At 44.2% G+C, this 25,559-nt stretch overlaps 1 protein-coding gene across 2 annotated transcripts in view; it reads right to left on the minus strand.

Annotated features, from left to right (window-relative positions):
• Positions 1-25,559, minus strand: part of ICA1 (islet cell autoantigen 1) — a 44,047-nt gene that overhangs the window by 10,290 nt on the left and 8,198 nt on the right. Inside the window, exons 2-7 of one of the 2 annotated variants that reach the window (XM_075271794.1) lie at positions 21,848-21,890; positions 15,235-15,406; positions 12,280-12,352; positions 11,734-11,857; positions 9,320-9,518; positions 3,460-3,585 (exon numbers count right to left, since the gene is read on the minus strand). In XM_075271794.1, coding sequence (XP_075127895.1) covers positions 3,460-3,585; positions 9,320-9,518; positions 11,734-11,857; positions 12,280-12,352; positions 15,235-15,406; positions 21,848-21,864 — 711 coding nt within the window. In that variant the 5' untranslated portion in view covers positions 21,865-21,890. Of the gene's footprint in view, positions 1-3,459; positions 3,586-9,319; positions 9,519-11,733; positions 11,858-12,279; positions 12,353-15,234; positions 15,407-21,847; positions 22,057-25,559 lie in introns of those variants that run through there. The other variant, XM_075271793.1, reaches the window with a different exon arrangement.

Raw genomic sequence — 25,559 nt, forward strand, 5'->3', positions numbered from 1 at the left:
TATAATACTGCCCCCAAGTACAAGAATATAACTACTATAATACTACTCCTATGTACAAGAATATAACTACTATAATACTACTCCTATGTACAAGAATATAACTACTATAATACTACTCCTATGTACAAGAATATAACTACTATAATACTACTCCTATGTACAAGAATATAACTACTATAATACTACTCCTATGTACAAGAATATAACTACTATAATACTACTCCTATGTACAAGAATATAACTACTATAATACTGCTCCCTATGTACAAGAATATAACTACTATAATACTACTCCTATGTACAAGAATATAACTACTATAATACTGCTCCTATGTACAAGAATATAACTACTATAATACTGCTCCTATGTACAAGAATATAGCTACTATAATACTGCCTCCTATGTACAAGAATATAACTACTATAATACTACTCCTATGTACAAGAATATAACTACTATAATACTACTCCTATGTACAAGAATATAACTACTATAATACTGCTCCTATGTACAAGAATATAACTACTATAATACTGCTCCTATGTACAAGAATATAGCTACTATAATACTGCCTCCTATGTACAAGAATATAACTACTATAATACTACCTCCTATGTACAAGAATATATTTACTATAATACCACTCCTATGTACAAGAATATAACTACTATAATACTGCCCCTATGTATAAGAATATAACTACTATAATACTGCCCCCAAGTACAAGAATATAACTACTATAATACTACTCCTATGTACAAGAATATAACTACTATAATACTACCTCCTATGTACAAGAATATAACTACTATAATACTACTCCTATGTACAAGAATATAACTACTATAATACTACTCCTATGTACAAGAATATAACTACTATAATACTACTCCTATGTACAAGAATATAACTACTATAATACTGTTCCTATGTACAAGAATATAACTACTATAATACTACTCCTATGTACAAGAATATAACTACTATAATACTACTCCTATGTACAAGAATATAACTACTATAATACTGCCCCCTATGTATAAGAATATAACTACTATAATACTGCCCCCAAGTACAAGAATATAACTACTATAATACTACTCCTATGTACAAGAATATAACTACTATAATACTACTCCTATGTATAAGAATATAACTACTATAATACTGCTCCTATGTACAAGAATATAACTACTATAATACTACTCCTATGTACAAGAATATAACTACTATAATACTACCTCCTATGTACAAGAATATAACTACTATAATACTGCTCCTATGTACAAGAATATAACTACTATAATACTGTTCCTATGTACAAGAATATAACTACTATAATACTACTCCTATGTACAAGAATATAACTACTATAATACTACTCCTATGTACAAGAATATAACTACTATAATACTACTCCTATGTACAAGAATATAACTACTATAATACTGCTCCTATGTACAAGAATATAACTACTATAATACTGCTCCTATGTACAAGAATATAACTACTATAATACTGCTCCTATGTACAAGAATATAACTGCTATAATACTGCTCCTATGTACAAGAATATAACTACTATAATACTACTCCTATGTACAAGAATATAACTACTATAATACTGCTCCTATGTACAAGAATATAACTACTATAATACTGCCCCCTATGTACAAGAATATAACTACTATAATACTACTCCTATGTACAAGAATATAACTACTATAATACTACTCCTATGTACAAGAATATAACTACTATAATACTACTCCTATGTACAAGAATATAACTACTATAATACTGCTCCCTATGTACAAGAATATAACTACTATAATACTACTCCTATGTACAAGAATATAACTACTATAATACTACTCCTATGTACAAGAATATAACTACTATAATACTGCTCCTATGTACAAGAATATAACTACTATAATACTGCTCCTATGTACAAGAATATAGCTACTATAATACTGCCTCCTATGTACAAGAATATAACTACTATAATACTACTCCTATGTACAAGAATATAACTACTATAATACTACTCCTATGTACAAGAATATAACTACTATAATACTGCTCCTATGTACAAGAATATAACTACTATAATACTGCTCCTATGTACAAGAATATAGCTACTATAATACTGCCTCCTATGTACAAGAATATAACTACTATAATACTACCTCCTATGTACAAGAATATATTTACTATAATACCACTCCTATGTACAAGAATATAACTACTATAATACTGCCCCTATGTATAAGAATATAACTACTATAATACTGCCCCCAAGTACAAGAATATAACTACTATAATACTACTCCTATGTACAAGAATATAACTACTATAATACTACCTCCTATGTACAAGAATATAACTACTATAATACTACTCCTATGTACAAGAATATAACTACTATAATACTACTCCTATGTACAAGAATATAACTACTATAATACTACTCCTATGTACAAGAATATAACTACTATAATACTGTTCCTATGTACAAGAATATAACTACTATAATACTACTCCTATGTACAAGAATATAACTACTATAATACTACTCCTATGTACAAGAATATAACTACTATAATACTGCCCCCTATGTATAAGAATATAACTACTATAATACTGCCCCCAAGTACAAGAATATAACTACTATAATACTACTCCTATGTACAAGAATATAACTACTATAATACTACTCCTATGTATAAGAATATAACTACTATAATACTACCTCCTATGTACAAGAATATAACTACTATAATACTGCTCCTATGTACAAGAATATAACTACTATAATACTACTCCTATGTACAAGAATATAACTACTATAATACTACCTCCTATGTACAAGAATATAACTACTATAATACTGCTCCTATGTACAAGAATATAACTACTATAATACTGTTCCTATGTACAAGAATATAACTACTATAATACTACTCCTATGTACAAGAATATAACTACTATAATACTACTCCTATGTACAAGAATATAACTACTATAATACTACTCCTATGTACAAGAATATAACTACTATAATACTGCTCCTATGTACAAGAATATAACTACTATAATACTGCTCCTATGTACAAGAATATAACTACTATAATACTGCTCCTATGTACAAGAATATAACTGCTATAATACTGCTCCTATGTACAAGAATATAACTACTATAATACTACTCCTATGTACAAGAATATAACTACTATAATACTACTCCTATGTACAAGAATATAACTACTATAATACTACTCCTATGTACAAGAATATAACTACTGTAATACTGCCCCCTATGTACAAGAATATAACTACTATAATACTACTCCTATGTACAAGAATATAACTACTATAATACTACTCCTATGTACAAGAATATAACTACTATAATACTACTCCTATGTATATCAGACAGGTGTTAGCTGGTATTACCTGATATGTAGTCAGCACATGAGATAACAAGTTACATCTACTGGCTCGCAGAAGATCGACTTTTTCACATACGTCAGTTTTCAGCCTATCAAACGCAGCTTTAGTATGACGTACTTGTGCCTGAACCTAATGGACAAAGGAAAGAATACGGTATAAAATATTTTCTCTTCAATTGTTACAGGCCGGTATCAAATATCTACTCTAGAATTTCATGTATACACAGGTTAGGGCACATGTCACAGCTCTGTATGAGCCAATCTTTGGATGTGACTGGAGGAGAACAATGTATTTCCACCGACATAGACAAGGACTGAACAGATGACAGTCCCATCTCTACAACCACAAGGACGGCACAAATCCTACTCAGCAGGGGGCGGCAGTGACATCTACTCCATCCAAAAACGAGCAGTCTATGGCCTGGCACGGCCCGCAAACACCATGCCAGTCTTTTATGTCAAATCGGATCATGGACGTGCCATGCCAAGTGCTGTGTGACCAAATGTTCCCGGGATGAGGACAGGCGGCTGCGGCGCGGGGGGATCAATGCAGATCTATACAGAGTAGATAGCGACGGGGCCTGGCACACGCTCACTAAGAGAGGGCGAGGGGTGACCTTGATAAAAACGCTCCGATTCTTGCACTCACCACAGGAGGAGACAGACGTGACCCGCATATTATTACAGGGGAGGATCATGGAAAATACCAGAATATCACATACCCCTAAGGAAAGAGGGGCTGGATTATCAGACATGTTGGGATATCTGAGGCCACCAGATCTGAAGAGTCCCTTATATTTTTCATATTACATTCAAAAAAAATTCCTATATTCTGCAATCTTCACTCTGGTCAATAAGCCTAATAATATACAGACACTTGGCAATTCTGTAGGAGTTTTCTTTGCAAGAGTCACTTCATTGACATCACAGTCAGGATTACAACAGAAGATAATACCTCTATAGAGGTGGCATTAAAGACAAAAATAAGTTGCCTATTTGTCTTCAAAAATGTGACACTTGGACATGACGCACTTGTGCCCAAGTCTAATGGAAGAAGCAAAGAATACAGAATTACTTATGTCTTATATGACTTGTCATGTCTCTCTATGTGTGAAGACATAACAGAGCCTCTCCTCAGTGTGAAACTGTCCTGAATCTATGGACGGGTCTTCCCTAGTAACAGGGAGTGAACTGCAAATTAGCTAGAAGGGAGACACAGGAACTTTAGAGAAGTTTTTCAGGCAGAAAACAGCCACATTTTTAATGACAGTACATTACATTTTGGTGTAGAACCACAAGATCTATGAAGAGACCAAGGATTTTTTCTTTCCTGTATCGGTCCTAGACATTACAGTTATGTTCATTTCTGTGTTTTGATGGTCACAAAGAGAGTCAGGACACATTAGGTGGTTTCCTTGCAATTTGTGGAGGAAGGAGGGGGGTTGTCTGATGGTTTTCTAATGTGTGTGGCCCCTTTTACCATTCCCTTTGTTTGTTAATGGATTTTTGCTCCCCCTCCATCCTCCGATTGAACACAAAGCCAAGCCCATGGGCTGGAGTGACGCCGTTTCCACAGTAAGCAGCCATGTTTTTCCGCTTTCCGCCATAGTTTCAGGTGTTACTATTGGGCTCTGGTTCTTCTCCAATGGGAATTGGTGATGTCTCCCAAAGGCGCATCTCCCTCCCTTGTCTTAACACCTCCCCCATCCCGCAGGCCCTCACCATGATATACCATTCACAGGATCACGGCCATGTTGTTCCAGTACCCCAATGGTCATACCATAAGTGCAACCGAACCTGTGCCCTGCAGACAAGTGGGACCACTGCTAATAGGTGGATTGGGTGGAACCCCAAAAGCATCAACCTAGGAGCTTGCAAGTTGCCCATATACTGTTCTTGCATAGGGGCCCTCTGTTTTCAGTGTGCACCCCCCGCCGTCACCTCCTGTCCATTACAACTGCCCTCTCACAGGTCATAAACAAGAACTCTTCTGCGAGGAGATGCAGGAAAGGGTTAATAATCCATGCCCACGGTCAATAAATCCCATCTTCTCCTTGGGGAAGGCCTGGGGCCAAGGTGTCCGAAGACTGACATGTTCACAAATTGATGATGTAACCTGCTGCTGCCCGCGGTCATATAATACCCCGGCCCTCCGTCCCGCTGCACCAGGCGGCGTGAAGATCTCCAATCCATCTGTCATCGATCACATGACCTGTAATTTCTCAGGTTTTGGCCGCTGAGTAATGCACACTCCTCCTGGGTGACCTCCAATTCCCTCTCCTGCATAATTGAAGAGATGGAGAGGAATCTCGGAGGCGCGCGGCAATCTGTGAGCACTGACGTAATCCCTTCCAATAAGGACCTTCTATATATAAACTGTGCGCAGGCCGATCCGGCGGCACCTCAATGTCTGCCCATTGTGTGATACTTGCCTCCTGTCAGTCTTCATTCATGCCACCGGCTCCGATCTGGTCGCCTCTCGGGCAGCAGCGAATACTCCGAGAGGCTCCGAGAGAATGTCTGACACCATCGCCACATCTTGTAGAGATCCTTCACTTTGGATAGATTTGTTTTACTGATTTTTGGGTCTATATAAAATGTTATTCCCCATTCACGCAGAGGGGGCTCTGATTTTTTTTTTTTAACAGAATACCCTAGGGTGACGTCAGAGCGCCTCCTGTCCTCCACTTATTTCAATAGGGGGGCCCCGTTTTAGTTTTCATAAAGCAGGATAGGTCTATAAATATCAGAAGTGCCCTTGGTTGTGTGCATGAGGCCTATGAATGGGGCTGAGCTGCAATACCAAGCACAGCCACTTTACAATATATGGCGCTGTGCTTAGTACGGAGTGAAAAAACCATAGTGCTCTACAACCAGTTACTGTGTAAGCGGCCGTTTTTCTTGTGGCCGCGGGCATGTACAGTCGGCTCTGCCCGAGGCCTACAAGTTTCAATGCCTGCGCTGGAAGAAGACGCGTGAAGAGGACGTTCCTGAAGAAGATGGAGAGTTCTCTGGCAGCATCGGGGATGCCCCCAGTGCTGTTTGATCATTGAGGACCGCCCCCAGTACTGTTTGAGAGCTGAGGACCGCCCCCAGTGCTGCAAGAGAACTCATTTGCACACAGACTAAAACCAGGATTTCTATGGAACGGCGGCGCGGAGAAGACATCAAAAGGTAAAAGAAGAATAACCTTTCTTAAGACTATTCCGATGTGTCAACCAGAAAAAAAAAGTGTTTTAATGGTAAAATCCCTTTAACCAACTTGCTACAGACATTCTGTACATGGAACAGAGAATCTATTCATCTGTAACAATGTAACAAAGCAGTCCCATATGTACTACTGTTTCCCCCAAAATAAGTCATCCTCAGAAAGTAAGACACAGCAGAGGTTTTGTTGAATTGCCTAATATAAGGCACCCCCGAAAGTAAGACATCCCCCAATAATAATAATCTTACTGCGCAAAGATTGTGTGAAGGAAAACATTGCAGCCTGAACACTGTGCGCGATGTTCCGTGTGCGCAGGTATGGCGGCTGCTGACGCCGCTGCAATGTTTTTCTTCATACAGTCTTTGCGTAGTGCAGTGGTAGCAGCAGCTCACAAAAATAAAATAAGACATTCCCTGAAAATAAGACATAGCATATCTTTAGGACCAAAATTTAATATAAGACACTGCCTTATTTTGGGGAAACACGGTATGAAGCCACAATTTGCCTCTCCATTTACACAGGGGACATAGGACGCCTGTTCTCACCTCACCATGTTCTCATGGTGGGACCCAAAATTATCCTCTATCCTGCGATACATTGTAGACTTGGTCCCTTTTCACTACCGAACGCATTGGCAAACGGTGTGCAGTGAAAGCACACGGACCCATAGACTATAATGGGGTCTGTGTGCTCTCCGCGCGGTGTCCGCACAGAACATGGGGACAGAAAAGTACTTTGTGATCTGCTTTCATGTCCGCATGATTCGTGCGGGCAGCGTGCAGAAAGCACACGGACCCCATTATAGTGCTTTCACTGCACACCGCTTGCCAGTGCATTCAGTAGTCCGTTCAGGGGATCCCCATGCAGACTCCCCGAATAGATTACCAAATGTGATGTGACCCGGGCAAAACACAGGTCAACCACAAAGTGTGTGTAAAAGGAGTCTGACGAGACAGCAATGTAATGTGTATACCCCGCTCCAACAGCTGCAAAACTACTATGACACGTGCAGCCATGATGGGAGTTGTAGTTTTGCAGCAGTAGAGGTGTTTCAGGCTAGAGGCCACAGTAGACGACTCTGGATCAACATCGCCACCTGCTGTCCACACTGCACATTGCATCCATTAAGAAGGGTATTGGAATTGAATAATTGATGCACTGGAGGATTGGAGGCGCCAAGAATTATTTCAGAAATGTCTGAGTATAGACACAAATACCGGAGTGATCGCCATTATCACTGCGCAAGGAAGAGTAACGATGATGTAACAGCGCGCTGACATCTACTACACAAGGGAAACTGACTGTAAAGCTGCGCTGTATGAATTATACCTTAAAGGGGCATCAGACCTAAAGTCTGTGCGGCTGGACGGACTATTGCCTCCTGGTATCAGCCCATTCCAGCAGAGGACAGGCTGAGTCCACGGTACAGATCAGATAACGGGCCCCCCCGGAAACTACAGATTGGCCCAAAATTGTCCAACCCATATCTACGATAAATTCTGCCAAGAAACCTAAGTGTCCGGTGCTGTGTTCTTGAGACACAGAGCTCCAAATTCCCAGGACGGACAAAGTCGGATGATGAAATACTAGCTACCTGCAGTCACCCCTAGGGGGAGCTTTTCTCCATAATGATTATCCATTGAACTCCATAAGAACAGCATGCAGGTGAGCTGTATTATTCAAAGGAGTCGTCCAGCATTAGATATAACATGGCTGTCTCATTCCAGGAACAGGACTGCCCCCTCTACAGGCTGTGTGTAGTATTGCAGTTCAGCTTCACTTCAATGGAGTTGAGCTGCAATACCAGACATGGACAGGTGCGGCGCTGTCTCTGTTTATGCTTTTGCAGAGGAGACTCACTAAATAAAGACTATAATATTATTACTATACACCATTAACCGTTTCAGGACCAGGTCATTTTCCGTTTTTTTCCTACGCGCTGTTTTGAGGGCTACAACATTTTTTTTATCTTTTGGGTTAATTTTTGCATCTTTTCTTTGGGGGGGCGATCAATAGGACGTTATTTTTATGTTGTTTTTATTTTTTCAGATTTTTTTTCCCTTTAGCTTTATATCGGAAAAAATGTAAAGAGAAATGTAGGAGAAGCGTGTCTGGTTTTTCACATTTTTCATGTTTTTAAATAGGTTTTCCCTCTACTCTATGCCATTTTTTACATAGGTCAAAGGGGCAGGGCTAGAACCTGTGATGTCATAGTAGTGGCATTATATATTTTTTTAACTTTACTTATATATTGTGCCCCTATATGGACATAATACACTTTTGGGGCATTTTACCACTGATTTCCTCCTGTAGCTGATATATTAGCCCCAGTTACAGGAGGGATGCAGAGCCGATCTGTCTCCTCTAGGACCCAGCGGTTCATACAGCTCCTGGCTTAGGTGGATCATGTGACATCATGGAGTCTCCCATAGCTGCATACACAGTACTCATTGAGCGCTGTGCACACAAGGCAGGGATGATAATAAACCGTCTCTGCGTTCTCTATGGGACGTCCAGGTCTTATATCAGCCGCTTCTTAACTCTGCAAAGATACATAAATTCTTGCAGAGTAAAGTGCGGATCGTCCGGACATATACAGACGTATTATATATCTATGCAATGAACACAATATAGCTAAAAAAAAAAAAAAAAATACCTTTCTGAATTTTTCCATCTGCTTGTAAATATCAGGGTCCAGTTCTTGTGAGACATCCTTCATCCAGAGTAGAACCCCCCGATATTCGGTCCTGGCCTGCTCCATTCTATTCACGGTCAGCCAGCAGTCAGATATTGCTCGGTAGCGGAAGGTCTCCACCTCCTGATAAAGCCGAGATAAAGGACTTCTAAGAGCCAACCTGACAAGAGACCACAAATGGATCAGATGGCAACGAATCCAAAGCGTCCACACGAGATGTTTACGGATTTTTAGACTAATCCGTCCTTTTCCAACTATTTTACAGCTTACCTTGCAACTTTCCTAATGTTTCTGATTTAAAGGGATCCTATCATTAAAACGCAATTTTTTGTGACTAACACGTAGGAATAGCCTTAAGAAAGTCTATTCTTCTCCTACCTTTAGATGTCTTCTCCGCGCCGCCGTTCCGTAGAAATCCCGGTTTTAGTCTGTATGCAAATGAGTTCTCACGCAGCACTGGGGGTGGCCTTCAGCACTCAAACAGCACAACAGCACTGGGGGAGGTCCTCAGGGCTCAAACAGCACTGGGGGTGGTCCTAAGCGCTCAAACAGCACTGGGGGCGGTCCTCAGCACTCAAACAACACAAGGGGTGTCCCCAATGCTGCGAGAGAACTCTCCAGTGATGCCTCCATCTTCTTCAGGAATGGCCTCTTCCTCTGGCACTGGCTTCAAACTTCTAGACCTCGGGCAAAAGCTGACTGTGCTCATGTACCCTGCTCGCTGTGCTATGACCCAGCGGAGTGCACTGAGCATTGTGAGAGAGTCGCATGTGTACAAAGGTAAACAATAAAAGACTAATCCCGCTTAGACTACTGCAACACCCTTCTCCATGGACTCCCAGCTAACACCCTCGCCCCCCTCCAGTCCACCTTAAAGGGGTTGTCCCATCACAAGGATCCTATCTATACTGCTTGTTAATGTGGATGTAAGACTTTTCCTAAATACACTGCTTCAGCAAAACTGCTTTGTTTGTCCACTATCTTACTTTATTCAATTCTTTGTGGCCACAGCCCTGACTTAGCTGCTCATGAGTCAAGTGATGTATCTGCTGCTCTCAGGGGGAGGGAGGAGGGGCTAAGTGCAGGGAGCGAGCCTGTGTATCTAGCTATTCCTGTGTCTACACCACGTGACCTAGCTCCCTGCTGTCAGAAAGGGGAGAGGAGCTGCTTTCATTTCTTCTGTTCTCCCAGTTATCAGGTTAGCTAATTCAATTGTGTTCATTATGGCAGAGACAGGCAGTCTCTGTATGTAACACAGAATGGAGTTGCTGTTGCCTGTACTTCATAGTCCAATATGGGTGGGCGGAGATACACACGCATTTGGGGGCGGAGCTAAACGGCAGGTTGCATGTGAAACCCCGCCCACCAAATGATGCAAGAAACCAGGAAGAAAGAAGATTTTACATTAGTAAAGAATGATGAGTATGTGAGGTGGGAATACCCCTTTAAACTGCGCTGCTCGCTTAATTCACCTCACCCCCTATTCCTCATCAGCTGCTCCCCTCTGCCAGTCCCTCCACTGGCTACCCATAGCCCAGTGAATTGAATTCAAGCTACTAACGCTAACATACAAAGCCATCCACAACCTGTCCCCTCCATATATCTCCGACCTCATCCACAACCTGTCCCCTCCATATATCTCCGACCTAATCTCCCGCTACCTGCCCACACGTAACCTCAGATCCTCCAATGACCTCCTACTCCGCTCTGCTCTCATCCGCTCCTCACACAACCGCCTCCAAGATTTCTCCCGTGCATCCCCCATACTCTGGAACTCCTTACCAAGACACATAAGACTGATCCCCACAATCACAGGATTCAAGAAGGCCCTGAAGACTCCCCTATTCAGGAAGGCCTACAACCTCCAATAACACTATCACCGCACCGCCATCTGTACAGTCTCCCCCTCTCCTTCTGTCTCTACCCCTCTCCCCCATAGACTGTAAGCCCTCACGGGCAGGGCCCTCTACCCCACTGTGCCAGTCGGTCATTGTTAGTATTATATCTACCTGTATATTCTGTGTACTGTATGTAACCCCCAAATGTAAAGCACCATGGGATTAATGGTAATAAATAAATAATAATAATAATAATAATCATAATAATAATAATAATACGGGACTGCTATTTCTATATGGAAACGCATAGATGCTGCAGGAACAAATGGTTGGAGGTTAATTTAGTCAGTACTATTTGCATAAGTGGAATTCTATCTATACACACACATATATACTATACACACCCATACATATATTTATGACAGCCTAGATAACATCTGAATAGGAACTTCCACCCCCGCCTCTGGCTCACACCCTAATGGGGCATAATAAATGGGTCACCTACACCCCACGAGCACTTTGTGAAGCACCACGTACCTCTGCTGTGAAGAGAAGCAGAGCGCTTTCCCCGTGGCCTGCATTATTTTTCCAGCCCTGGTCTTGTCTTGAGAGCCCTGGGAACGAAGAAATTTCCCCAATTCGTTCTCTTCTTGGGATAAAACTATAGGAAAGGAAAGTGCAAAATAACTTCGAAACAAATAAATAAATAGGGGCCAACTCGTGACCCTTCAATAGTTGTGACGGCTGAAGATGAGAGAATAGTTGTCAGATTAGAGTCCTGAGCACCAAAGACACAAAGCAAGACAAAAGCATCAACTGGCTACATGGAAAAATAACAAGTGTATGGTAAGACCTCGGCCCTGGCGCACTCGGACAGAGATATTCTCCCATAGATGTGACAGGGTGATACAGGAGCCATTATAGTCATCTATTCAGTGCCAACAACAGAACTGGACCAGATGAGGGCGCCACTGTACAGTCATATAGAGAAGCTTCATGAGCAAGGCATTGTACTGGCTACTTAATCCACAAGAGGGAGCCACATCAGCTCATATATCACAGTAATACACACATAGAACTTACAGCAAATCCTCTTCTGATACTGCTCAATAACCTTCAGCAGCTCCATACATGTCCGCTGGATAGAGTGGAAGAGCTGCAGGAGAAAGAAGGGAAACATAAAGGCGACTTCTGGGGAGGTAGAAGAATATTATATATATATATATATATATATATATATATATATATATATATATATACTGTATATAGAGGTATACACACACTAGGAGCAGATGCATCAGGTAAACAGTGTGTCCACCAGTCTCAAACAAAATTACTCTGTATTATAGTCCAGAGCTTAATTTATAATTCTGCAAGTTTCATAGATGAATTCTCTTTGCTAGGCACTGTGCGAGGGAAAACTGCAGAATAGTGAGCGCAGCTCTGGAGTATAATACAGGATAAGTAATGTAATGTATGTACACAGTGACTGCACCAGCAGAATAGTGAGCGCAGCTCTGGAGTATAATACAGGATAAGTAATGTATGTACACAGTGACTGTACCAGCAGAATAGTGAGCGCAGCTCTGGAGTATAATACAGGATAAGTAATGTAATGTATGTACACAGTGACTGCACCAGCAGAATAGTGAGCGCAGCTCTGGAGTATAATACAGGATAAGTAATGTAATGTATGTACACAGTGACTGCACCAGCAGAATAGTGAGCGCAGCTCTGGAGTATAATGCAGGATAAGTAATGTAATGTATGTACACAGTGACTGTACCAGCAGAATAGTGAGTGCAGCTCTGGAGTATAATACAGGATAAGTAATGTAATGTATGTACACAGTGACTGTACCAGCAGAATAGTGAGCGCAGCTCTGGGGTATAATACAGGATAAGTAATGTAATGTATGTACATAGTGACTGCACCAGCAGAATAGTGAGCGCAGCTCTGGAGTATAATACAGGATAAGTAATGTAATGTATGTACACAGTGACTGCACCAGCAGAATAGTGAGTGCAGCTCTGGAGTATAATACAGGATAAGTAATGTAATGTATGTACACAGTGACTGTACCAGCAGAATAGTGAGCGCAGCTCTGGAGTATAATACAGGATAAGTAATGTAATGTATATACACAGTGACTGTACCAGCAGAATAGTGAGCGCAGCTCTGGAGTATAATACAGGATAAGTAATGTAATGTATGTACACAGTGACTGTACCAGCAGAATAGTGAGCGCAGCTCTGGGGTATAATACAGGATAAGTAATGTAATGTATGTACATAGTGACTGCACCAGCAGAATAGTGAGCGCAGCTCTGGAGTATAATACAGGATAAGTAATGTAATGTATGTACACAGTGACTGCACCAGCAGAATAGTGAGTGCAGCTCTGGAGTATAATACAGGATAAGTAATGTAATGTATGTACACAGTGACTGCACCAGCAGAATAGTGAGCGCAGCTCTGGAGTATAATACAGGATAAGTAATGTAATGTATGTACACAGTGACTGTACCAGCAGAATAGTGAGCGCAGCTCTGGGGTATAATACAGGATAAGTAATGTAATGTATGTACACAGTGACTGTACCAGCAGAATAGTGAGCGCAGCTCTGGGGTATAATACAGGGTAAGTAATGTAATGTATGTACACAGTGACTGTACCAGCAGAATAGTGAGCGCAGCTCTGGAGTATAATACAGGATAAGTAATGTAATGTATGTACACAGTGACTGAACCTGCAGAATAGTGAGCGCAGCTCTGGAGTATAATACAGGATAAGTAATGTAATGTATGTACACAGTGACTGTACCAGCAGAATAGTGAGTGCAGCTCTGGAGTATAATACAGGATAAGTAATGTAATGTATGTACACAGTGACTGTACCAGCAGAATAGTGAGCGCAGCTCTGGGGTATAATACAGGATAAGTAATGTAATGTATGTACACAGTGACTGTACCAGCAGAATAGTGAGCGCAGCTCTGGGGTATAATACAGGGTAAGTAATGTAATGTATGTACACAGTGACTGTACCAGCAGAATAGTGAGCGCAGCTCTGGAGTATAATACAGGATAAGTAATGTAATGTATGTACACAGTGACTGTACCAGCAGAATAGTGAGCGCAGCTCTGGAGTATAATACAGGATAAGTAATGTAATGTATGTACACAGTGACTGTACCAGCAGAATAGTGAGCGCAGCTCTGGGGTATAATACAGGATAAGTAATGTAATGTATGTACACAGTGACTGTACCAGCAGAATAGTGAGCGCAGCTCTGGGTTATAATACAGGATATAACTCAGCTCAAGGATAGTAGAAATAAGGGAAGGTCTGTTTTTCATGTAGTCTGCATGTTCTTTCACCTCCCCCTATCAGGACTTTGAATGCCATTGTTTCATGTCTTTAGTGCATCTAATAAAGGTCAGTCTAGGGCCACCTTCCCATTAGACCAGGTAATATAACTTGTGGTTTATATAATGTCATGGCTACGAGCAGGAAATCCCAGGGATGTTTCTATTTACCTTGGCCAAAGTGCTCTTCAAAGTCAACAAGCGGGAATGAATCATCTGCATAAAGCAAAGTATGGCCGCTCCATGCATCCTGGCAGCTATAATGTCCTGCATTCTCCTAATGGTGCACACAATATCTATCAGGGGTCCGGCATTATTTATCATGCTCCATGGGTAGTAAGTGCCTGCTCTTATCCTCCCCTCTCCATTAGCCTGTTATGGATACAGGTCCACATTAAGGACAGCTGCACTCAGGATCGTTGGCGGTCTAGATAATAGGGTCTGTACCCCCCCCCCCCCCCTGTCTGGAGATGCTGTCTATAGGACATATATATTGTCTATAGGACAATGGTCCTGCAGTGAGGCAGTAACTCAGATCATTAAGATACGTCTGATATACCGACCATATAACTGCAAACACTTCTGTTATATTTCCTATCCCAGGCCCTTGCGCTGTACGTTTATTGCTCCTGGTCTGTAACAGGTTAATATTGGTTCGGTTCACTTTCACCAACCTCCAGTTTGGCGTCCAGATCGGAGTCTGAGGCCACGACGTGCTCGTCTTCCTTCTTTCCAGTGACTTTTATCAGGGTCTGCTTGGTCTTCCAGTACTTCTGCTGCATCTTATTTACCACCGACTTGTCCTGACCTTGGGCGTAGCGGTCATAGAACTCTCTAGAGTAATGGCTGCAAGAAAGGGGGGCGCAAAATATTAGAATAAAGTGGTCAGAAAATCACTGTGCAAATGGATGGCGTGTTACCGCTACGTGTATTTTTCTGCAATGTGCAGATAGGATTCTGCCAAATCCCACCAACTTTGCAGGGACTGTAAAAAAATCAATGCTGTTTTTGTATTAGAATTTCCGCCAGGGCCAAAGATATGGAACCGGTCAGGCCAGTTTGGGACGGTACCCCAGCCATAGGTCCTTAGGACTGATGGTTTATTGTCTGAAATAGCCCTGGTGATCCCAACGCGTGTGTCCGAGGTCCAGGTGTATAGCCACGCATTGAGTATATAGGGTGGAAACCTTTTCCGTGCAGCTAGCCGCAATGGCATCCCGCTCCTGACTAGGCCCGGAGGAATGGGGCTGATCAGGAGAGAGTCTTGAGCTGCGGACGCTGCAGGCAACTCAGCCGTGAGAAGATCACTAGCGGGGAAGGAAAAAAAGTGAGGGACTCCCATTGAAATGTATGGGAAACATTTTTGCAGGTGGAGTCCGCGTCAAAATTCACCTGCAAAAAACTCTGTGTGAATCTGCCCTATAAAGGGATTTTATTTTTAATGCAGGCAGGGGCAGCACTATAACAGGGCTATTTGGGACACTAAAGCCCTCGTCCAGACCATAAGTTTGGACACGCCTTCTCATAAAAAGAGTTTTCTGTATTTCCATGACTATGTGATGAATTACCACATGTGGAATTATATACTTACCAAAAAAGTGTGAAACAACTGAAGATCTGTCTTATATTTTAGGTTCTTCAAAGTAGCCACCTTTTGCTTTGATTCCTGCTTTGCACACTCTTGGCATTCTCTTGATGAGCTTCATGAGGTAGTCACCGGAAATGGTCTTCCAACAGTCTTGAAGAAGTTCCCAGAGATGCTTAGCACTTGTTGGCCCTTTTGCCTTCACTCTGTGGTCCAGCTCACCCCAAACCATCTGGATTGGGTTCAGGTCTGGTGACTGTGGAGGCCAGGTCATCTGGCGTAGCCCCCCATCACTCTCCTTCTTGGTCAGATAGCCCTTACATAGCCTGGAGGTGTTTGGGGTCATTGTCCTGTGGAAAAATAAATGATGGTCCAACTAAACGCAAACCGGATGGAATAGCATGCCGCTGCAAGATGCTGTGGTAGCCATGCTGGTTCAGTATAAATCCCCAACAGTGTCACCAGCTTGGCCCCCCCACACCATCACACCTCCTCCTCCTCGCTGCTTCACGGTGGGAACCAGGCATGTAGAGTCCATCCGTTCACCTTTTCTGCGCGCACAAAGACACGGTGGTTGGAACCAAAGCTCTCAAATGTGGACTCATCAGACCAAAGCACAGATTTCCACTGGTCTAATGTCCATTCCTTGTGGTCTCTTCTGCTTGTTGCCTGTCCTTAGCAGTGGTTTTCTAGCAGCTATTTTACCATGAAGGCCGGCGGCTGCACAAAGTCTCCTCTTACCAGTTGTTGTAGAGATGTGTCTGCTGCTAGACCTCTGTGTGGCATTGACCTTGTCTCTAATCTGAGCTGCTGCTAACCTGCGATTTCTGAGGCTGGTGACTCGGATGAACTTATCCTCCGCAGCAGAGGTGACTCTTGGTCTTCCTTTCCTGCGCCGGTCCTTATTCTCCGCAGCAGAGGTGACTCTTGGTCTTCCTTTCCTGCGCCGGTCCTTATTCTCCGCAGCAGAGGTGACTCTTGGTCTTCCTTTCCTGCGCCGGTCCTTATTCTCCGCAGCAGAGGTGACTCTTGGTCTTCCTTTCCTGGGGCGCTCCTCATGTCAGCCAGTTTCTTTGTAGCACTTGATGGTTTTTACAACTGCACATGGGGTCACTTTCAAAGTTTTCCCAATTTTTCGGACTGACTGACCTTCATTTCTTAAAGTAATGATGGCCACCTGTTTTTCTTTACTTAACTGCTTTTTTCTTGCCATAATACAAATTCTACCAGTCTATTCAGTAGGACTATCAGCTGAGTATCCACCTGACTTCTGCACAACACAACTGATGGTCCCAACCCCATTTATAAGGCAAGAAATCCCACTTATTATACCTGACAGGGCACACCTGTGAAGTGAGGACCATTTCAGGTGACTACCCCACGAAGCTCATCAAGAGAATGCCAAGAGTGTGCAAAGCAGCAAAAGGAACCGAGAATATAAGACAGATTGTCAGTTGTGTCACACTTTTTTGGTAAGTCTATAATCCCACATGTGTTACTTCTGAGTTTTGATGCCTTCAGTGTGAATCTACAATTGTCATAGTCATGGAAATACAGAAAACTCTCTGAATGAGAAGGTGCGTCCAAACTTTTGGTCTGTACTGTACATAAATGACTCCACCCTGGAGGGACCAGACCACATGTAGTTTGTATGTTCTCTCCGTATTTAGTGGTTTCCTCTGGGTTCTCCGGCTTTCTCTCAAACTCCAAAGACATCCTGATGGGGAATGCAGATTGTGAGCCCTATATAGGACAGTGCCTGACAATACCTGTACAGTGCTGCAGAATATGTTGGCGCTATATAAGTATTTAACCCCTTCCCGTCATGCGCCGTAATAGTATGGCGCGTGTCGGGTCTGTAACTATGGCGACCGCCCGGGAGCCAGGCGGCCGTCATAGCCGCCGGGTGTCTACTGCTTTAAGCAGTAGACAACCGGCTCTGATGCCTCCGATTGGTCCCCGGACCGTTCGGAGGCATTAACCCCTCCGGCGCTGATGTCAAAGGCGCCGGAGGCGCCATTTTCCCGGCGGCGCATGGGCGCCGCCATTTTGGCAGGGATCGCCGGCTCCTGGAGCATGCTCCAGGGCCGACCCCCCGTTGCCATGACAGCCGGGAGCCTTGTTAAAGGCTCCCAGCCGGTCTGCAAATTCTCTCTTTTGCAGGCTGGTGTATACAGCCTGCAAAAGAGATGATGCTTTTTTGCAATGCATTGCAATGCATTAGCATTGTAATGCATTGCATTAGTGATCAGACCCCCTGGGGTTCAACACCCCTAGGGGGTCTAATAAATGCAAAAAAAAAATAAAAAAAAAAGTAAAAAAAAATATAAAAAAATATAAAAAGTATTAAAAGTTCAAATCACCCCCCTTTCCCTAGAACAGATATAAAAGTAGTTAAAAACTGTGAAACACATACATGTTAGGTATCCCCGCATCCGAAATCGCCCGCTCTACAAATCTATACAAATATTTTTCCTGTACGGTAAACGCCGTAGCAGGAAAAATAGTCAAAAGTGCCAAACCGCCGTTTTTTCACTGTTTTAATTCTGATAAAAATTTGAATAAAAAGTGATCAAAGCAATAACATTTCCCGAAAATGGTAGAACTAAAAAGTACACCCGGCCCCACAAAAAAAAGACGCCCTATGCATCCCCGTACACCTATGTATAAAAAAGTTACGGCTGTCGGAATATGGCGACTTTTAGAAAAAAATTTTTTAACACCGTTTTGGAATTTTTTTTAGGGGTCAAAATGTAAATAAAACCATATAAATTTGGTATCCCCAGAACCGTACCGAAACACAGAATACAGGGGACATGTCATTTTGGCTGCACAGTGAACGCCGTAAAACCAAAGCCCGTAAGAAAGTCACAGAAATGCATTTTTTCTTCAAATCCACCCCATTCTGAATTTTTTTCCTGCTTCCCAGTACATTATATAGAATAATTAATGGTGGCATCATGAAGAAAAAATTGTCCCGCAAAAATTAAGACCTCATATGACTCTGGGAGCGGAGAAATAAAAAAGTTATGGGGTTTAGAAGGAGGGGAGTCAAAAACGAAAAACGAAAATCAAAAAATGCCATCGGCGGGAAGGGGTTAATGTACAGTATATACTGAGATCAGGACTCCGGTTGGCTTCTTTTCATTAGGGCATGTTGGATCTGCAGGGGTGAGCAGCCCAATACCATAAGGGAAAGTTCACACTGAGTTTTTTGGTCAGGATTTCAAGGCCATATCCCCCTCAAAATTCTGACCATAAAGACAGCTCCCATTGAAATCAGACTGAGTCGCCTCACGATTCGGCCTGAAGACACTCCCTCCTCCGGACTAGGCCCATTCATTGGGCCTAATCTGGAGCGGAGCGCGTGACTGGAAGTCACGGCGACCCGGCTTTTGGTCCGGAACCTGAGGTATGACATGACATCTGGAACGGCATGACACTGGGGCAAATGAAGGGGGGAGAGATGGCATGGCACTGGGGCAGATGAAGGGGGGAAAACGGCATGGCATGGCACTGGGGCAGATGACGGGGGGAGAACGGCATGACACTGGGGCAAATGAAGGGGGGAGAGATGGCATGGCACTGGGGCAGATGAAGGGGGGAAAACGGCATGGCATGGCACTGGGGCAGATGACGGGGGGGAGAACGGCATGACACTGGGGCAAATGAAGGGGGGGAGAACGGCATGGCATGGCACTGGGGCAGATGAAGGGGGGGGGAGACATGAATCTGGGGGCAGAGATGGAGAGGACATGAATCTGGGGGCAGAGATGGAGAGGACATGAATCTGGGGGCAGAGATGGAGGAGGGACATGAATCTGGGGGCAGAGATGGAGGAGGGACATGAATCTGGGGGCAGAGATGGAGGAGGGACATGAATCTGGGGGCAGAGATGGAGGAGGGACATGAATCTGGGGGCAGAGATGGAGAGGACATGAATCTGGGGGCAGAGATGGAGGAGGGACATGAATCTGGGGGCAGAGATGGAGGAGGGACATGAATCTGGGGGCAGAGATGGGGGGACATGAATCTGGGGGCAGAGATGGAGGGTACATGAATCTGGGGGCAGAGATGGAGGGTACATGAATCTGGGGGCAGAGATGGAGGGACATGAATCTGGGGGCAGAGATGGGGGGACATGAATCTGGGGGCAGAGATGGAGGGATATGAATCTGGGGGCAGAGATGGAGGAGGGACATGAATCTGGGGGCAGAGATGGGGGGACATGAATCTGGGGGCAGAGATGGAGGGTACATGAATCTGGGGGCAGAGATGGAGGGTACATGAATTTGGGGGCAGAGATGGAGGGACATGAATCTGGGGGCAGAGATGGAGAGGACATGAATCTGGGGGCAGAGATGGAGGAGGACATGAATCTGGGGGCAGAGATGGAGAGGACATGAATCTGGGGGCAGAGATGGGGGGGACATGAATCTGGGGGCAGAGATGGAGAGGGGACATGAATCTGGGGGCAGAGATGGAGGGACATGAATCTGGGGGCAGAGATGGGGGGGGGGACATGAATCTGGGGACAGAGATGGAGGGACATGAATCTGGGGGCAGAGATGTGGGACATGAATCTGGGGGCAGAGATGGAGAGGACATGAATCTGGGGGCAGAGATGAAGGGGACATGAATCTGGGGGCAGAGATGAAGGGGACATGAATCTGCGGGCAGAGATAGGGGGGACATGAATCTGCGGGCAAAGATGGAGGGGACATGAATCTGGGGGCAGAGATGGGGGGACATGAATCTGGGGGCAGAGATGGGGGGACATGAATCTGTGGGCAGAGATGGGGGACATGAATCTGGGGGCAGAGATGGGGGGACATGAATCTGGGGGCAGAGATGTGGGACATGAATCTGGGGGCAGAGATGGAGGGACATGAATCTGGGGGCAGAGATGAAGGGGACATGAATCTGCGGGCAGAGATGGGGGGACATGAATCTGGGGGCAGAGATGGGGGACATGAATCTGGGGGCAGAGATGGGGGACATGAATCTGGGGGCAGAGATGGGGGGACATGAATCTGGGGGCAGAGATGGGGGACATGAATCTGGGGGCAGAGATGGGGGACATGAATCTGGGGGCAGAGATGGAGGGACATGAATCTGGGGGCAGAGATGGAGGGGACATGAATCTGGGGGCAGAGATGGAGGGGACATGAATCTGGGGCAGATAAAGGGTGTATATGAAGCTGGGAGAGATGGAGGGGGGACATATAATTTACGGGTGACTGTAGGAGGATTATACTGTGTGGGGGCACGTGAAAAATGAATGAGAATGGGCGGAGTCAACATAAAGTGGGCGGAGCTAAGTTTACCACGGCATGCACGCGCGCCACATATTTTGTCCTTCTTTTGGCTCTTCAAAAGTTGGGAGGTACGTAGGACTGGATACCCCGTGTATGTATTATGTACATTATATCGCCGTCATCTGCACCAAAACCGCGCCTCAAAAGGGTTAATCTGGGCAACCACTAGAGGGCGACTTGTGGCAGCCCCAGGACGCAGGATCTCGCACCACGGGGGAATGGCGGCCGACCACGACGACGCTTCACGTACATGAATAATCGCTGCTGAATGATACAGCCATGTTATATTTCCACAAAAACTAATACAATAAAAATACATTAAATACTAAAATCCCACAAAAGTCTCCAGGGTTAGGACACAACCACACACAGCTCAATACTTACTAGTTGTGGCCGTCCATGTTTGTTTCACCTTCTCTTCAGAGACCTAAGGAGGAAACAGACAGGAGTCAGAAGACGGCCTCGTCATGTCAGCGCTGACGCAGTTGTTATAGAAACGCCGGGGATGTGCGGATATTACATCTGTGGACGGGAAGCACCGCGCGTGCGCGTAAGGGAGAGCCAGCCGGGTGACGCTTAATCGCGCGTGCGTCACTTTCACTCGGCTGTCTTCTAGATACGCAGGCGCAGTTCGCACAGAGACGGGGAGTAGCGCGGCGAGGGGGGAAACCCTATGCGCATGCGCCTAAAGCATCGCGGTATGACGCGGGTTTTGCCAGCAGGTGTCGCTGTGTTATGGGAGGCGAAATAATAATAGAGACTATAACTAACACTGCATGGTAATAATAATAATAATAATCTAATAATAATAACAGAGACTATAACACTGCATGATAATAATAATAATAATCTAATCTAATAATAATAATAATGTGTTCATTACTGTGACTGTAAGGCAGGGTTACCCAACTGCATGTGCAGGAGGTTTTTTTTTAGGGGGAAATTCACACGGTGCGGTTGAGATGCAGTCAAAGCTGCATAGGCAATAAACAGCATGCTGCTTTTGGAGAAGTTTCCTAATTTTACAGGTGAAACACATTTATATAACATGTTTCACCCCTAATATATAAAAAATTGTGCTAAAAATAAAAATTGAATTTGATTCCAATGTTTTATCTGCACGGTGTGAATGCATCCTCAGGGTTTGTTCACACATAACAGATATGTCGCAGCAGAAAGTCCACAGTGTTATTGTACTAGGAGAATCCAGAGCGAGAAGGAAGTGTCTGCACCTTATTAATGGACGACCTTAGGATATCGATGGAAAATGGCCGGGGAGAAAACAGTATAATGTCCCATAGTGGCCCCTCCATACAGTATAATGTCCCATAGTGTCCCATCTCTGCCCCCAGTTTCATGTCCCCCCCCATCTCTGCCCCCAGATTCATGTCCCCCCTCCATCTCTGCCCCCAGATTCATGTCCCCCCTCCATCTCTGCCCCCAGATTCATGTCCCCCCTCCATCTCTGCCCCAGATTCATGTCCCCTACATCTCTGCCCCCAGATTCATGTCCCCCCTCCATCTCTGCCCCCAGATTCATGTCCCCTCCATCTCTGCCCCCAGATTCATGTCCCCTCCATCTCTGCCCCAGATTCATGTCCCTTCCATCTCTGCCCCCAGATTCTTGTCCTCTCCATCTCTGCCCCCAGATTCATGTCCCCTCCATCTCTGCCCCAGATTCATGTCCCTTCCATCTCTGCCCCCAGATTCATGTCCCTCCATCTCTGCCCCAGATTCATGTCCCCCCCCATCTCTGCCCCCAGATTCATGTCCCCCCTCCATCTCTGCCCCCAGATTCATGTCCCCTCCATCTCTGCCCCCAGATTCATGTCCCCTCCATCTCTGCCCTCAGATTCATGTCCCTCCATCTCTGCCCCCAGATTCATGTCCTCCCATCTTTGCCCCCAGATTCATGTCCTCCCATCTTTGCCCCCAGATTCATGTCCCCCACATCTCTGCCCCCAGTGTCATGCCGTCCTCTCTTTCATCTGCCCCCAGTTTCATGTTCCACCTCAATGTCTAAACACAGAAACCACTTAAACTCACCTTTTTTCTCGCTCCCTCGCCGCTCTCTCCGTAGTCTCACTGAGTTGTAGGCGCGATGTGACGTCATCACATCGAGTCTACACAGCCACTAGCCGGAGTGCAGCGGCAAAGCAAAGAGCTGAGCTCTGACAGCTCCTTGCTTTAGTCGCGTATGTATTCAACTCAGATCTGCGTCCTCCAGAAGCAGATCTGAGTTGAAATCGGGACATACCTCCCTCCAACCGGGACCGCGGGACACGTCACCGAAATCGTGAATGTCCCGCGGAAATCGGGACGGTTGGGAGGTATGCATAGTGGCCCCTACACACAGTATTATTTCCCATAGTGGCCCCTACACACAGTATAATGTCCCATAGTGGCCCCTACACACAGTATTATTTCCCATAGTGGCCCCTACACACAGTATAATGTCCCATAGTGGCCCCTACAGTGCATGAGGCCTAAGGATAGGTCGTCTATTAATAAACTTAGAAAACCCCTTTACGTTTTAGGGGTACATGGTGACTTTGCGGTGACTCTGTGCGGCTATAGATTGTGGGGTGTCGCAGCTATTATTACTAATTAAAGCGAAGGCGGTCGTGTCACAAAAACGACTCCATGTTATTGGGGGGAGTTTATCATTCCCTCTATATCAGTTAGAGGTGATCATTTCGTACAAGGCCCCTTTAATATGTGAAATCTGAAGCAAACCTGCAGCAATGACGCCTGTGTCTTGTGTGAACATACCCTAAAGATAACCCGCTCTGCTGTTTTTTTCCTCCTAAACAAACCACAATAGCGCACTAGTAAATCATTGTATAACCAACTGGAAAAACAGGTAAACCTTCAAGGCGTTTGTCCAGTTTTTGTAATAAAGTTTATTCATATTGTAATGAACATTTCCCTGAAAGCAAATGGAACGCAAACTCCGATCTAATCCTTCTTGTGGCTGAAGGTTCGTTTTATTTGCGTCCGTTTATTAAGGGTAAAACAATATATATTTTTTTCCAATTAAATGGGTTCTCTGGGACTATGGTATGAAGATCTGTCCTTAGGATAGGTTATCTATATCTGACCGGTGGGGATCCGACACCCAGCACCCCCGCCGATCAGCTGTTTGAGAGTTTATTTGAGTCTTCTTCTCAGGCCAGTGACATCACATTCATTGGTCACATGACCAGGGTGCAATACCAAGCACAGCCACTATTAAATGTACGGCGCTGTGCTTGGTATTCACCAAAAAGGACGCTGTACTCCTCCAAAAGCTGCAACGTCTTTAGCCCGCTGATCACGGGGGTGCCGGGTATCAGCCCCCTACTCATCAGATAAAGATGACCTCCTACACCAAGGATCAATGCCATCAATATCACAGATCTGGAAGATTCCATGCCATATAGCAGTGCTGTGTATATATAACTAGGGATGTCGCCAAAAGGTTAAAGTAGTCGCTGACTAGAGCGCCACTGTAGATCAGCAAGGGAATATTGACATTGAAAAACCTGGACATAGAATGTGGAGCTTTAGGAAAACCCTAAAAATCACAGACACAAGAATACAACCCCCGCCTTACTGTACATGTACACTGAACCGCCATAGTAGTAAACCCCCACTCACTGCCAGCAGGTTATAAATAATGGAAAGCTGCATTGTCTTATGTACACAATAGAGGCCAGAAACAGCAGGTGACTATATGACGTGGATCTCCCAGAGGTGTCTGCACGGTGGGGCGGTTATAGAAATGCACAGATATACAGTATACTGCTATACAGTGCCCAAATAATACCGCATACAGTGCTCACATAATAGTGCCATAAAGTGCCTACATAATACATGACAACATCATTGTACCTTGTCCACACTATACTGCCAACACAGTGCCCATAAAATACTGCTAGTCCATGCAACAAAATACCGCCACACAGTTATATTTCATGTAATGCTGCCAGATCGGCCACATGATAAACTGTCCTTATAATAGTGTCATAGTGTGCCCACATAATGCTGCCATACAAGGGTGCCTACATGATACCATCATACAATGTCCTCATAATACCGCCATAGTGTGTGACGT

Source organism: Leptodactylus fuscus, chromosome 4 (genome assembly GCF_031893055.1).
Source record: "Leptodactylus fuscus isolate aLepFus1 chromosome 4, aLepFus1.hap2, whole genome shotgun sequence".
In the NCBI taxonomy this organism is placed as follows: domain Eukaryota; kingdom Metazoa; phylum Chordata; class Amphibia; order Anura; family Leptodactylidae; genus Leptodactylus; species Leptodactylus fuscus.